The sequence below is a fragment of the Felis catus genome, chromosome B1 (genome assembly GCF_018350175.1).
Source record: "Felis catus isolate Fca126 chromosome B1, F.catus_Fca126_mat1.0, whole genome shotgun sequence".
In the NCBI taxonomy this organism is placed as follows: Eukaryota; Metazoa; Chordata; class Mammalia; order Carnivora; family Felidae; genus Felis; species Felis catus.
The window spans coordinates 166,330,319-166,346,947 of record NC_058371.1 but is presented as its reverse complement, the minus strand read 5'-3'; the positions used below and the strand labels follow the sequence as shown (position 1 = coordinate 166,346,947).

Genomic DNA, 16,629 nt, shown 5'->3' with positions numbered 1-16,629 from the left:
TAATGGAAATGCTGAAATAACCTAGAAGTTAAGCATAGAAAGCTAATTGGATTCCCTTTAATATTTACTCAGTGGCTGTTAGTATGCAAAACGTTGCTTATAAAAATGAAATAAACCAGCACTTATTAAAACTTACAGTTTACAAAATTAGGAAAAAGAGCAAGACTTTTAAATTATAACATCAATCATTTGTATGCTTAAACTGCAATATGGTTCTAGAAATGAGAAAAAATTATATTTAAATAACTGACAAAGAAGTAAAATCACCAAGTATGTTATTCCAAATTTAATGGAAGAAGCATTTTAATAGATATATTGTTAAAAAGAAGCCTTCCAAGTAGAACTTAACTATTAAGAATACTTTATATCTCACTGTGATACAGCCAAAGCTTCCTCTTAATGCAGATGAATAATAATCCATTAAATAAGAAAGGGAACAGATGTTATATTAATGCTCAAAACTTCCACTAGCTTCAGTACTTGAAACCTAAAAATGGACACCAACAATTCCCAAAGAAATTAATCTTAAAAACAAATGAGTCTCATAGACTACATGAGCAACTTAAACTTTCTGAGCATTCCAGCAACGAAGTACTTATTCCATACAACATGGAAGAGATAACAATGTCGCTTGAACCTTTCTATCCAAGCAACAGCGATGAGGGTAGGTGAAGGGTAACTCAACTGCTGATAGAGCCTGAGATTCTACAACAGGTAAATTAAAGTCCACTTTCTTTTCAAATCTCTTTATTATAAAGCAGTGTGGTATTTAAGAGCATGAACTTCATGGTCAGATCTGCCATCACATATAGCTACTAACTAGTTGTGTGAGCTTGGGCAAGTAAATGACTTCACTAAGCCTTAGCTCCTTCATCAGAAAAATGAGAATTAAAAAGAGACACTAGTCATAAAGTTGTAAAGATTACGTGATAGAACGTATGTAAACAACTTAGCACAGTGCCTGACACACAGTCAGAGCTCAGCAGATGCTAGGGAGTGGTTTCAACAGAAGTCATACTCTAACAAGCACTCCTAAAGGATTTCAGGCAAAAGTATACTTTAAAAGAAATATAATTCACACACACACACACACACACACACACACACACACACAGACACATAAAATTTACATTTGAATGTTTTTAATGTCAATTTTTAGGAACATGTCTGTTATAAACTAAATCTGTTAGGGGATTCTCACTTACCTTGTCATTGACTACACTCTTCCCATCCCAAGCCCATCCTCTTTTGGTGAAGTAGTTAACAGTTGCAAATTCAATTAGGGCAGAGAACACAAATGCATAACAAACAGCAATAAACCAGTCCATGGCGGTTGCATAAGCCACTTTGGGGAGGGAGTTCCGAGCACTGATGCTTAGAGTTGTCATTGTTAGAACAGTTGTGACTCCTGCAGAAAGACAGGAACCAAAAACATCAACAGATACAAGACAGCATTGGAAATAATTCTTTTTTCAAAGTTACTGTCATTGCCACTATATCCACTTAAAAAAAAAAACTGGAAGAACAGAGCAAAGTTAATTATCACAAATGGCTATTATAATTCTTGAAGTAATAACTCTGAAATGCTTTAAGTTTTCACTTGTGTTGCTATGAATCTCCTTTTTCTCTTTTGAATACTGTTAAGGGTACAAAGGTTGGTGATAACTGAAGTAGAATTTCCTATGAGGAAAGTAGGTACTTTAAATTGATCCATCGTGCATTAACCTTATTTTTAAAAAATCCCACACAAAGCCTCACATGCATTTATTCATCGTTTATTTAAAACACGCTAAGCAATGGACCAATCATCCACACCAGTGATCACAATGGAACTATGATTAAGAAGTTCTTCATTCTAAGTATAGCTACCTAAATATGAAATTAATTCTGGATCGCTTAGCGTCATGAGGACATAATTTCTTTCATAACGAAGCTTAGAATCTATAGAAAATAAAACAAGCAACTAAACCCTAAATCTTATAAAATGCAAATCAGTACATTTTAAGGAATATTTTATACTCTGTTCATTTAAAAAATAATTTAGTTCCTTTCACTGCAGAGCTTTTCTGCCAGTAGTCAGGGAAGTCATAATGATTAAGTAAAAAGAAAGCAATAACTCAGGAGGTAAGCTGTAACATCAGCAGTCAAATGTCTGCAATTACCTGTTTTATCAGAGATCCAATAGAAGTTTAATTTCGTACACAGAGGACACATTAAATTAAAAGAGTTAAAATGTTAAAGAAATGTTCATTCATATGTTAAAGTTGTATACTATTGTATTTTTTGCTTTCCCTGAGGATAAATAAAGCAGCTTTTTTCTTCTCATCTGCAATAGAGTTAGGAATTCAAAATAGCAGTGAGTCTTTCATCATGAGTGAATGCATCTAGGAATATGATGGTAGTAGTAGGAATAAAAGGTAGAAAGGTAAATTTACTTCACCTGCTACTAAGTCAATATTAAAAAACACATTTACAGAAACGCACTGCCCTTTCATGTCTCAAAGTGCAAAGTTTTAGACTACTGTGAAGATGTATTCTTTTGAGAACAGGGTACAGGAGAATACTTAAACAGAAAACAAGACAGATAAAACCACACATATCCACAAGCAAAACCACATCTTCCCTAATGCATGTGCTTGCACAAACGCATGCATGCGCACACATGTACACACACACATGCAAAATATAGCAATGCAAATGACAAATCAATACAGGAAAATATATTTAACTTCCTTAGCAGTTAAGGAAATATAAACAAAGTGATAATGAGATGCCTTTTTTAATTTTCTTTTTTTTTACATTTATTTATTTTTGAGAAACAAAGTGAGACCAAGTGTGAGCGGGGGAGGGGCAGAGAGAGAAGGAGACACAGAATCTGAAGCAGGCTCCAGGCTCTGAGCAAGTGATCAGCACAGAGCCCGACGCGGGGCTCGAACCCACAAACTGTGAGATCATGACCTGAGCCGAAGTTGGATGCTTAACTGACTGAGCCACCCAGGTGCCTCAAGATGCCTTTTTAAAACAATATAGTCACCAAAATATTAGCAAACTTCAAAAGATTTATACTACGCTAGTGTTGAAGAGAATGTCGGCAATGGGCATCCTTTCTGAGTAGGGATTACAAATTGGTGTCATACCTAAGAAATTGTTACCTAATTCAAGGTCATAAAGATTTAGGGACGTCTGGGTGGCTCAGTCGGTTGAGCGTCCGACTTCATCTCAGGTCATGATCTTGTGGTTCATGGGTTCAATCCCTGCGTTGGGCTCTGTGCTGACAGCTCAGAGCCTGGAGCCTGCTTTGGATTCTGTGTCTCCCTCTCTCTGCCCCTCCCCCACTCACACTCTGTCTCTCCCTCTCTCAAAAATAAACATTAAATTTTTTTTATTAAATGTATTTATAGGTATTTTAGTTTTACTATTTTAATTTTTTTAACGTTTTATTTATTTTTGAGAGAGAGACAGAGACAGAGCATGAGCAGGGGAGGGGCAGAGAGAGAGGGAGACACAGAATCCGAAGCAGGCTCTAGGCTCTGAGCTGTCAGGGCAGAGCCAGATGCAGGACTTCAACTTGTGAACCGCGAGATCATGACCTGAGCCGAAATAAAGAGTTGTAGGCTCAACCGACTGAGCCACCCAGGCACCCCTAGTGACTTTTCTTAACTTATTCTGTAAAGTCTGATTCTTTTTGTTTGGGGCCACTGAGTTCTTTGGGATTTTGTTTGTTTGTTTTAGCGTAGTGGCTATCTGATGATTAGACAGTTTTCCTTAAATACCTGGAACAAAAAATTTCCTCAGTCTTTGCCAAGTGGCTCTGTGTGCAGGTTGGGATATGTCTTCAACTTTCAGCCAGGTAGTTTACAACCCTGCTTTAGCATACATACACCTTCTGCTTCTGTAGGGCCTCAAGAGGTGAAAGTTTAGGGCTTTCTCGGGTCTTTTTTTTTTAATTTTTTTAATGTTTATTTATTTTTGAGACAGAGAGCATGAACGGGGGAGGGTCAGAGAGAGAGGGAGACACAGAATCGGAAGCAGGCTCCAGGCTCTGAGCTGTCAGCACAGAGCCCAACGCGGGGCTCGAACGCATGGACTGTGAGATCATGACCTTAGCCGAAGTTGGACGCTTAACTGACTGTCTCGGGTCTTTATTGAGTGCTCACAAAGCTCTGTGTATACACGTGGACTTTTAGATTCCAAAATACATGTCAGTGCTTTTGAAACTACTTTTGTACAATTCTTCCTTAGCCCTTCCTCTCAAACTCTTTGGTTAGACCATTGTTTGTCCCAAATGTTATCCATCACCTCAGGCAGAAGCAACTAAAACATCTGCCTATAAATACTTTCAGTGACATCTCCCTGGTAGCAACTTTTGCACCAGGAGAATTCTGAGTCAGGTAACATACAAAGACAAGCTTTTTGCAAATGTCTTCCAGGGAGGCACCATAAAGTGCTGATAATACTTTCTGAATGAGCCCCATTTCCTCACCCTAATACCAGGAGGCTTTTATTTGGAATTTCGTACTCCACCATTTTTGCTGGTATCTACCCTGATCCCCAGCAATTCTTCTAGATGGGGCAGGGCAGGATAAAATACCGGTGAACTCTACTGTTATGTCCTCCAGTGGCCTCCCAGTCACATGGCCTGGGTTTGAATCCTGGCTCCAATACTCGCTGTTTTTCTGTGACTTACAGCAAGTTCCTCAACTATTACTTTCTTCAAATACAAAATGGAATTATAAACTCTACCTTCTTTAGAGGTACGCTGTGACGGTTTAGTATGAATGTGGCATAAAATCTGGCACATCATAAGTGTGCAGGAAATGTCAGCTACTTTAATTCTTTTTTGTTATCACTACTGCTATTAGAAATGTCTCTTACTGAAATGACAGCAGGAAAATATAAAGCGATAAATGATACACAAGGCTCTTCACATGAACACACCTTGTAAAAGTAAAAAGGTGGCAACCATTGGCATATTCATTGATTGGGAAGTAGTTTAATAAATTGTTGATTACCTACACTAGTAATAGCACAACAATATTACAAAGAGTAAAGCAGGGCTGTTAATTCATTGCAAATGTATCTAACATACATTTTGCTTAGAAATAGTTCATGATGCAATTTTCATGAAAATATCTGCACTTGGATTTGTGTATCAATATAGATATACCTGTATGAGCTTAGTAAATAGAACATAAAATGAAAAAGGACACTTCAGTTACCACTTTGGGGAAGAAAGTGTTATGTGGTCTGGATGGATAAAATAGAAAATGGACTTGTGACTGATTTTTTGTTGTTTCATTTCTTTGGTATTTTACTAGACAAGCATGAAAGAATACAATCTGTAAGGATATAATCTAAGACGGTAATATTAGTTACTTGGGGAATTAACATTGGAGGCAATTCATTTTTTTATTTTTTCCTTTTTTCTTGCAGTGAACTTGCTTGGTTTTTGCGATAAGACAAAAAAAATACAAGATTTTTAATTTAAAGAAGGGATACCTGATGGCATTTATCATTTATAATTCAAGTGTGAATTTCTGGGAATGATTGATCATTACATGAATGTTGACTAATTTAAAGTAGGTTAATCAAAAAATGCAAAGTTCAAATTATGGCAACCCACAAATTTAACTATGATTCTAATTCTATACTGCTAGTTTAAAATTAGATCTGGGTCTAGTCATTCAAACTACTAAAACATTCTAGCAGTTCAATGAGTCTACTATGAGGTTATTTTTCACCATATTCAAATCTTCCCTATATCTAATTTTTTTCTTTCATCTGACTGTGTAAACTTGACAATAAAATTAGTAACACTGACTATGAGTTTCTACCTTTCCCCCCCTTCCCCTTTTTTTTCTTTTCACTGAAATGGTGTGGTTCTCATATGCTAGCTTTCCTGCCTGCTAGTTCAGCCTCGCCTGTTCCCATGACACTATAAATAGAAGATCTGGGCATTAAAAAAAGAGGTGCACTTACTTGGTAAGCTCAGACCTTCCACATGCCTGTCTGCCCACAATGGGCATTTTTCTATACCTACTAGGGCCTCCAAAAATGAATGTTCCCACATTTCTTTACCAGACTGTCTCTTTCTTTATCTCCTCTGTGTGACTACCATAACTCAATGCTTCCTTGGGAGGCCTAAGTTTCTTTCTCAGTAAAACAAAAGGCAAATAACTTACAGTGTTTTAGCACTAAAATTCGATGCATATATGTGAAATGTGTCATCATTCCCCACACATAGACAATATCTGACATACAGTTCTTTGATATTCTGGTTTCATTCTATGTTAACATTTCTTATGTAAGGTATAAGTGCCGAGACCTGAACTCAGGAGCTGAACAAATAGCATCAAAGTAAAGGAACACCAAGTGTTGGCTGCAAATATGTGCTGAGAGTATAAAATCAAATCGGGGGGTTGGGGGTGGGGGTGATTTCAGCACAGAGACTGACACTGTGAGCTCCACAGTCAGATGCCTAAATCTTAATCTTGTGACCTTGGGGGACATTTCCCAGCCCCTTTGTTCCACAGTATCCTCATTTGTGAAGTGAAGATTATGAATAGTCTTTTCCCATAATGCTGATACAGTGACCAAAGAGTCACTGCATGTGAACCGGTGTCTCTATTATAAAAAGGTGCTTCAGTGCATGTGCAGAAAAATATTACCCCGAAAGCAAAGTCAAGACAGATTTAAATCAGAGAAATGAAATGAAATGAAATGAAATGAAATGAAATGAAATGAAATGAAACAAGATGAAATGAAACAAGATGAAATGAAGCAAAATCGATACCATACGATACGATATATACGATACGATACGATACGATACGATACGATACGATACGATACGATACAGTCCTCCTTTAGACTTTCATCCCCATCAGATGTTGTGTGTGAGTGTTTGTGGTTGGGGTGTGGGTTGGAAGTTTTGGACACCAAACGGCACAACCGCAATAGGACACAAATGTAAAATTGTGTGACACCACCTGCTGGTTACTGGCAGAAATGGCAGAAAAAAAAAAAACCCCAGACATTCTGAAAACAAAAGTGCTAGATTTGTTTTTTTTTTAGCACTTACAAATAGAGTAATAAATGCACTTATTTTATTTTTCAGGTTGCAATTTTAACTCGTGACTGTCCTACATCTGAAGGATAAAAATACTGAAATTTTGTGTTAGGTGCAGAAATGAGAACTTAGATAACATATCTTGTCATAAAGCCTAATGAACTCAAACTCCACTAAATTAAAATTTGTGAGAATTTAGAAACCATCAACTATAATCTAGAAGAACATGTCTGAAAGGACACTTTTAGTGTGCACAATATTGTGAAAGATTATAACTTTTTTTTTTTTTTTTTTTTTTTTTTTTTTGCTTACCTGAATGTATCCTGGACTTAATACATTTAAAACTCACATCCCTCTACCCAATCCTTTTCTTCCTGAAGCCATTTTTCTCGGAGAAAGACCCCTATGACCTAAAGGAAGCCATTTTCATATTTGAGGTTGAAGCTGCAGTGACATGAATGTTTTCTCAGTTTGAGCAATTTGTCAGTCTAGGCAACATATTATTTCCTCTACCTAGGATCTTTCCCCCTCTTTTTTAAGAATACCTAATTATCATTCCTTCCCTAAGTACGTTACAGAGTGCCTACTCAACGCCAGTTATTTTTGCAGGCACTGGGAACACAGCAACGAACACGAGTGCAAAGATTCCTGCACTTCAGAGCGCACACTCCGCTAATGCATTCTGCAGGATTTCACCCCTAAAGGCACCTGTGACCTGGTCCTATGGCTACCTCCATCACGTTGTGTCCTTGAATTTTCTGTTGGTTTACATGACTGTATCCTTCCAGTGAACTACATGGAGTAGAGCCTTGTTCGTTGTCTTCTCCCCCAAAGGTAAAAGGGTGCTCAGCAGAGAGTAGGAGGCCATCGAATAGTTTCTAAATGAATTAATACATATTTACTGAAACTACGTCTCCAATGATCTGGAACTGATAAGCATTAACTTCATTAGGATACCTGCAAGAAATCTATTCCTTCTTTTATAATGCACATAAACATTTAGTCCTCATTTTGTGCTACATATGGTAGAGCTGTGAATGGAATGTGAGCAAAGCCACAAAAAGATAAAAGTTAAAATATATATATTTTTTAAAAGAGCACAAAGTAACCTAACATCACAACTGGGCGAGGTCTATGATGGACTGTAATCAAGTGATCTACCTTGACTGGGAATTTGACTTAGGCTTCGCTAAGGAAATAAGGGGAAAAGTTAAAGCGGTCACCAGGCAAGGGAAGATAATGCTAGACTGGGGAAATAGCATGCACAGGAAGCCAGGGACACAAGGAAAGCATTTAAGAGAAATGAAAAGAAGCCTGGAAGGCAGGAAGACAGATTAGAGTTTCATGGAAGATGAGGCCAGAGCGGGAGGCAGGAGCCAGATCATTCAGAACCTGTTGGATGGTGTTAAGGTAATCTAACTTCTCATCAAGAGCAATGGGAAACCATTATACTGTTCATTTTAAGCAGGGTAATGGCATGATCACTTCTTATGTAAGATCACTCCTTTTGATTCTTAGAGCTTCCAATTCTTTACTTACATGACTGATCTCTTCTTGCGTGTTGTTTATTTTTTCCATTAGGGACATTAACAGACTTAACAGATTCATCTTAGTTATTTTTAATTCCTTGTTTAATCATTCCAACATCTCTGTCATAACTGAGTCTGGTTCTGCGGTCTGCTTTTCCTCTTCGAACTGGTTTGATTTGTATTTTTTCCTTTTGGCATGCCTTCTAATTTTTCTTCATCTGCCCTCCCACCCCCAAGTTTTATTGAGATATAATTGACACACATCCCCGATACTGTTTCGTTGAACTTTGACCATGTTCATTTGGGTAATGGAAACTGAGATAAACAGACGTTTAGTGCAGGATTTATGTCAGTCTGGCTATAGGGTGGCTGTGTTTAGTGTTGGCTAAACACTAGTGTTTAGTGTTGGCTATAGGTTTAGTGTTTGCTATCACTATAGGTGCCACAGGATCCAAGTTCCTTTCATTTTCTTTCTGCGGTTTTACCCTCTTGACTTTGGACTTCCCAAAGCACTCTTCCTCCCAGACTTCAGATCTTTCTGCTAAAAGCTATTGCTAGGTCACTCCTGGAGCTTTGCTGGTGTGGCAGGAAGGTGTAAGGGAGGGGGGCTGTTCTATAATCTTCTGATTGAACCTCAGTCTTCCGGTGGGCCTGTGTCTTAGGCTGTAATCTTCACAACTGTGTCTCCTCTGGTACGTTTTATTCCCCATTCTTCTTACTCCCTTCCCTGGCTGCCGCATGCCCAATCCATTTCCTTGAAGTTCTGATCTCTGTTGAGTTTTCATGAGTTCATACCCCTTAGATGAGGGAGTGAGGCCAGAGGGGCTGGAGTGGGAGGATCGCCCTCCTGTTGGTTGGGATGAGGTTCTGCCCGGTCCCTTCTCCTGGACATGGCTTCAGTTATAGATAAGGCTCTCAGTGTATCATTGCAGTGCATGATGCTTTAGTAGCATCCCTTTCAGGTTAAAAAAACAAAACAAAACAAAACAAAACAAAAAAACTTAGCTGCATCTCTCTCAATGTGTCTGCCTCTTCACAGTTTGGGATGGCACTTTGCCTGTCACCTCGATTCTCTTACAAATGCAATAAAAGTCTTTAATTTTCAGTTTGCTCAGCTTTTTCTTGTGGTGGGGATAAGAGTGACAACTTGCAAGCTCTTCACATGTCGGTGCTGAAGCCTGAAGCCCAGTGCCTTGATTTTAATGCATTATTTTGTATAACTTCCCATGTTATTAGTCAAATGTCTATTTTTTCTACTTCTGAATTTCTGGTTGTGTTCTGGGTAGTTGAGCTTGACAGATAATCAGAAACACTGGGGAACATTTAGCAATCAATACAATATAGGCAACCTTCTGGAACTGATGTCAGCAGATGACTGATAGTCATAAGGCAAATTCGGAAATCTCTGAATTCGGCCAGCATAATTAAATTTGAAACATAGATGCTCTGACAGTTCACTGTGTTCCTGCTAACTGAATGTTAAAAGGGGGACTTTGAAAGCATATAAACCTGAATCAAAATGAATTATGAGTTTGCTATAATATTGCTGTATTTACATCATTTTAAAATAACTTGTGGAAAATAGGAAAATTCAAGAAAAACCAAGTTTTTAATCCTATGCACTTAATTTATTCAATTAGCTTACCTAATATTCCACTCCCCCAACCCCCCACCAAACACACACATTAACTGCCTTGATTGTATTTTTGGCAAAAAATGTTATGTATGAAATCTGGCCAATTATTTCATTCTTTCCCCATAAGCAAAATCAAAATTATATTTTAAGATTGAAAGTAAGAACTTCATACAGTAATGTTACTAACCCTAATTTAACATCTATATACACTGTTAAATTAGCACTATGTTAAAAGCTCATGGCTACAGACTAAAATTTATTTGCAATCATGATGAATGTGAAAGTACATACATGAAAATGTATATGAATATTCAGAGACTCTAGAGAATCAGTAACACAGCCTCAAGCTATGAGGATCAGTTACTATTCCAAATCTGGGTTAAGTGCCCCTTTCATATTACCAGAGAGCACCCTGCATATTCCCAGAACAATATATGTTATATATATTGTTTACCCTCCCATCTCCTCAGACAGACTGTAACCTCTGCGAAGAGTAGGAATTATATCTTTCTTGTTTACCTTGTATCTGAAAGGTGTAGCATAGTGCCTGGAACATATTTTTGCATTAAATGAATGAATAAATACAGTTTATGAAGCAAGTACACCTATTTGTTGAGGTACAGAAACAGAAATGAGTGCCTATATTTGTGTGTGTTTGGAGTTAAATACATAAATACATAAAAATAGCCTAATGCAGGGGCGCCTGGGTGGCTCAGTCGGTTAAGCGTCCGACTTCAGCTCAGGTCATGATCTCGCGGTCCGTGAGCTCGAGCCCCGCGTCGGGCTCTGTGCTGATAGCTCGCAGCCTGGAGCCTGTTTCGGATTCTGTGTCTCCCTCTCTCTCTGACCCTCCCCCGTTCATACTCTGTCTCTCTCTGTCTCAAAAATAACTAAATGTTAAAAAAATTTTTTTTAAATAGCCTAATGCCAGCTATTTTTTCCAGAATTCAATTTCCAAGGAAATGGATGCCTTGTAATATTTAAGATTAGAGAGTATGTATGATCATCGCAACAGAGTTTTTATAGAAACATTTTATGTGTTCAATAACCTCATTCAAAATATTGTATATATAATAGTGTGTAGATGGAATATAGAGAATATTTAGTACATAATGTGGAGATATATATGTATATATACATATTACACATATATAATGTTACAGTTAGTTAAGCTTTAGAAAGTTATTAAGCTAAGCACCAGGTAAAGACTATTGACTGGAACAGGTAGGAAAGTGGACAAAATACACTGAAAGCCCCCACCTCCCAACTTTCCTTTGACAATTTTGGTATAAGACATCCAAGGACATGATGGCCTTGGTACCAAAGACTTAGGCTTCCTCTTTCTTATTTCTTTTCCATTTTTAAGGTGTTGCCCATATTCTGGAGGTTCAAGAGGGCTTGCCAACACCTGATCTGCATTTCAGCAAACAAAAGGGGAAGGAGGAGAGCCACATCCACTCACTTTAAGGGCAAGTTTCTGAGCCTAAGGCTACAAATGGAAAATTATACTTAATTTTCACTCTTATGTCTTTGAGAACTAGTCATACGAGTACATCGAGCAATAAGAGAGGCAAAGAAAGGTAGTCCTGATTGGGAGTCCACTGGTAGACTCAAGATTTCTAGTATTCTATAAGTTATTAAAAGACAATTAATCATCTAACAAATGTACACTTGGGACTATCCAGAAATTTTCCTATGAAAATTTAGGAAAGGAAGAAAGGAATGTTTTGTATTGACCCTCTAACGTGCCCAACTACCTGATAAATACATCTAAACTGAACAGACACACACTGGCCTCCGGCTACTCATGCCAATATAATGGCTGTGCAAATGCAGCTTAAGACAGCCCCAAGGCCCACTTCTAAACAGTGTAGTCCCATTAAGTAGAGACTTCACAGCTACCAGTATTCGATGCACATTCTGTCTCTTAACTACTCTTCTTCCATTCTCTTTGTGGGCTGTCCTTCACCACTGATCACTTAATCGTTCACATTCCACAAAGCAACAGGCTGCTTTCCTAGTCTTATGTTACTGCTCTCTCTTGACAGTATCATTTATTCCCATTTCCTAACCTCCTTCCATATCATGAAGATCTTCAAGGATATATCTCATGAGCTCCAGTCCCAAATATCTGAACATCTCCTGAATATCTCCACAAAATTTACTGAATCTCCTATACGACATTCATTTCATTAAAGATGTATTCAGTCTCCTACATGCCTGTCACTTTGTTAGACGTGCCTATATAAAAACATGAATGAAATGCTCAAGGAGAATATAATCTATCAGAAGATGCAGATAATCATAGACATGTTACACAGATAGTATAGCAAATGATGGAAAAGTATAGGGTCCTTTAAGACTCCCTATGGATATCTATTCACATTTTGGAGTAAGAGGAGGTTTCCAGGAAGAAGCAAGACATAAAAGGAGATTTATAAAGTCTGGGAAATATGTTTATTGAAGGAAAAACATGGTTCTAGGTCTGATGCAGGTCAACATAGCAAAAGGGGGCTAATAGAGTGGGTTAGGCTAGGGAGGCCTCACAAAGATGTAGTCATGGTAAAAGTTTCAGTCAGTGGTTGCATTGTAAAGCCACAGAAAGGGCTCATGCAGGAGAGGGTTATATAACTAAATTTGAGCTTCAGAAAGATCACTCTTGCTGTACTGTGTAGAATGGAACAGAGGAAGTTAAGATTAGGGACAGGGAGAGCAGAGAAAACTTTTATAGTAATCCGACACAAAGGAGTCCCACAGAAATCTCAAATTTTAAACTGTCACAACTGAACCAAAACCTACGATGTCTTCCATAATTCTCTATTGTAGGGGAGAACAGTACATTTATCTAGTCACTCAGTTGGAAATCTAGGGGTATTCTGCAATGCCTGCATTTCTCAAACCCTTCAGACTCACCAGGTCCTGCATATTCTCCCTCCCTAGTCTGTAACTCCCTCTCCACCAATATCCATTGTCCTATTTTACACTTTTATTATTTCTCACCCAGCTGATGTCAATTACCTCTTAATAATCACCCTGTTATCATTCATGCCGTTTCAGTCTTTTTATCTGATATTCCGTATAAGACTCTTCGCCAAGCTCAAATATATCGATCTTACTCCTTCGCTAAAACACGCTTCAAGCAGTTTCCATGGCTTTAGCATGGGATGTAAGGCTGTAGAGGAACTGGCCTCCATCTGTCTAACTATCGTTACAAATAAATGAATCCCACGCCTAAGGCACACCCATCGATAATTGGTTGTTCTCTATAAGCTTCATGTTGCTTTTGATAACTATGTACCCTCTGCTTAGACTATGTCCTTTTCCAGCATACTAATTTGCAAGGCTTGACTTGATTCTTCTTCCCTTTGGGATTCTCTGAAGTCTTCTTCTTCAGATATAATTGTTTCTTCTTTTTGCTCTTACCTTATTTTAATATACTTCTCTCTTGGCACCCATAATTCTTTACTTCTGTCTCACTCCTCCACACTCTGAGCGGCTTGTGGGCATGTGGCTCATTGTGTCTTTTGAAAATGCTGCCACCTAACTCAGATTCTGGCAACAGTGAATACTCATTATCTGTTGGTTCACTGATTGAAAGAACTAATTTTAAAAACTGAACAGTAACAGCGGTGGACCATATTTGTAATTCTATATGAAGGAAAATACAAGTTAAGAATTTAGTAAGCTTTAAAATAAAGTAAGTTTAATCAGAACATTGTAATATAAATGTGATGTAAAGATAGTATAAATCTGTTGCACACAAGTCTCATATTCTCATATTACTCCAGATACGACAATAAAATGTGTCACTTAGAAGCACCTACTATAAGTACTATCATCATACTCATTTGCTGTTGAGGAAACTGAGGCTAAGTGAGTTGACTACCTTACTGAAGTTCATACTGTTACCAAGTAGGGGAAGTGGGATACAAAACTAGCAGTCAATCTCAAAAACCCACACTACTACATTACCCTGCCTAATCTATAAATAGAATCCTCTTTCAAAGTCAGTTGTATGACCATATCATGTATTTTTCAAGATCATGAATTCTAACCCTTGCATTTTACTGCTAAAGCCCCTAATATCTTAAGAAATTTTAAAGTCATATCATGCATTAAAGTATTTACATTGCTTGAGCAGTGGCTATGCACAGAGAAATGTGCACTAAAATCAGGCAAGAGTTTGGATTCTGCTTCTGCCAGAGCAGTTAGGTGACTTTCCTAAGCTTCAGTCCCTCCCCCATCTGCAAAATGGAAATGGTATTTTTAATGGATTTGGGAGGATTGTAGAAGCATCATATATGCCTGGTACACAGAATTGCTCAACAAATATTAGATTCTCCCTTTTTGCTCTCTCTCTCAGCCTCAGTGACTTTATCTCTAAAATGGGAATTATATATTTTATATGCCTGAACATTAAATGATATAAGCAAATGTCCCTTTTAGAACCCGTAAGACAAAGGGTACTAGCTTCTCTGTTATTTCTGAGTTTATTAAGGCCCCCAAAGTTTGGATAAAGAAGCTAAGAACCTAAACCAAGGATGCAAGAGTCCCATCTAGTGGTGGTTTAAGTAAAATCAAAAGACACAGGATTACACTGCTTAAATGGATCCCTAGAAAGCCTTGGGCTATTTTACTTTAGTTATTCATTTCCTATCTTGAGAAACCATGGGGCTTACAAGTGAAGAGAAAGGAAAGCTTTGAACTGGTTTACCCTCCATTCTTCCATTGTTCCAAGAAAGCCCTCAGGTCTTTTCAGAGTGGATCCACAAATTTCTGGTCTTGTTAACCTATCATCTTCATGACTGAACTACTTTCTTCCTAGATTTCTAAAAGGTTATGATTCAGCACTTTGATTAGGCATATTTTGATAGCCTTTTGCTGTCACATGGGTTTAGAAGTGTCATGATGACTTAAGACCAATGTCTTGTAAGAATTGCCCATCAACCATAATTTATTACATTTGAGAGGTGACTTATAAGAAACCTAGCATGGTTCACATCTAAGCTCAAATAATAACAGGAAAGAGGTAGACGTTCTGGATGAAAGTAAGGCTGGATGTAAAAATGGTTGAATACAGCCGGTCAGGAGGAGCACTGTGAGATCCCTGAACCTCTATTTCATTACTTAAGAAATAAGAATCTAGTCTGGTGTTACTATAAGTGTCACAGTAATTGTTTTGGACAGCACAATTCATATGTCTATGTTCCCCCAAATTCATATGTTGAAATCTAATCCCCAGTGTTAGGGAGGGGGAGCCTTTGGGAGGTGATTTGGTCATATAGGTGGAGTCCTCATGAATGGGACTACTGCCCTTCTAAGAAGAGGCCAGAAAGCGAGCTCTCTTTCAGCCATGTGAGGACATAATGAGAGATCAACAGTCCACACCTGAGGAGAGGGCCTCACCAGAACCCCATCATGCTAGCATCCGGATCCCAGACTTCCAGTCTCCCAAACCGTGTGAGATAAATTTCTCTTGTCTACAAGCCACGCAGTCTATTACTTCATTGAAGCAGCCTGAATTAAAACAGTAATATTCAGATTTCATGAGTTTAAAAAAATAATATATCCAGTATGATGACAATAAGACAATGAAAGAACAGGAGACTGCATAAAACACCATCTGTATAAACTCTCCATTGTTTTCAAATCCTTTTACTATTTCAGCTTTGTAATTGCATTGCCATAAAATGCAGAGTGACTGTTCAAATGTTAATAGTTTTGGTGACTTCTTATAGCTCCCTGAGGTGATTTAGCTGGGAGATAGTATGTTATTTGTGATGAATAATACATTATTAAAAAAAAATTTTATCACAAAAAAGTCGCCCAAGTGGAAATCATTTCCTTGAAAGACCAGGATTTTTGAAAATAAATAATAGCTTTTTTTTTTGGCAGTTTAAAAACTAAGGATAAGTATGCAGTCAAAATTTTGCTCTAGTGAAACTAAATATTTAATGACCTAAACCTGTATGAACAGTGAAATACTCAGACTATAAAAGACATTATTTTCCATTTTGTTATTGCAAAGCTTAAAAGGAAGAAAACAAAAATTATATTTACAAAAAAACTGAAGCAAAACGCCCTCCTTTTGAAACACCTGAATTCTCCCTCATATATGCTATAAGGGTATCAGCTTTCACGGATGAGTTCCAAAACAAAGTAAATTATAGAGAAATGACTTTGCAGTCAAAAGCAGTAATCAAATTCTTCACCTAGGACTAAACAGAAGTTTCTAATGACTACAGTGATGTTATTTCATGGAGCTATACTTTTAAAGACCTGGGTTAACCCAGTTAATTTTGCTTAAAAACGCAGAATATGACACCTGGAAGGACTGAACTTTGAAAAGCCATTTAATATATTAGATGCTGAACCATAATCAGATTGCATCAACT

General features: G+C 37.6%; 1 protein-coding gene across 3 annotated transcripts in view; it reads right to left on the bottom strand.

The window, feature by feature from the left end:
• Positions 1-16,629, bottom strand: part of GABRA2 (gamma-aminobutyric acid type A receptor subunit alpha2) — a 128,070-nt gene that overhangs the window by 17,520 nt on the left and 93,921 nt on the right. For all 3 annotated transcript variants that reach the window (XM_011281893.4, XM_019829558.3, XM_023253146.2), the window contains one exon: positions 1,206-1,408. In XM_011281893.4, the coding sequence (XP_011280195.1) occupies positions 1,206-1,408 (203 nt within the window). The remainder of the gene's footprint in view (positions 1-1,205; positions 1,409-16,629) is intronic.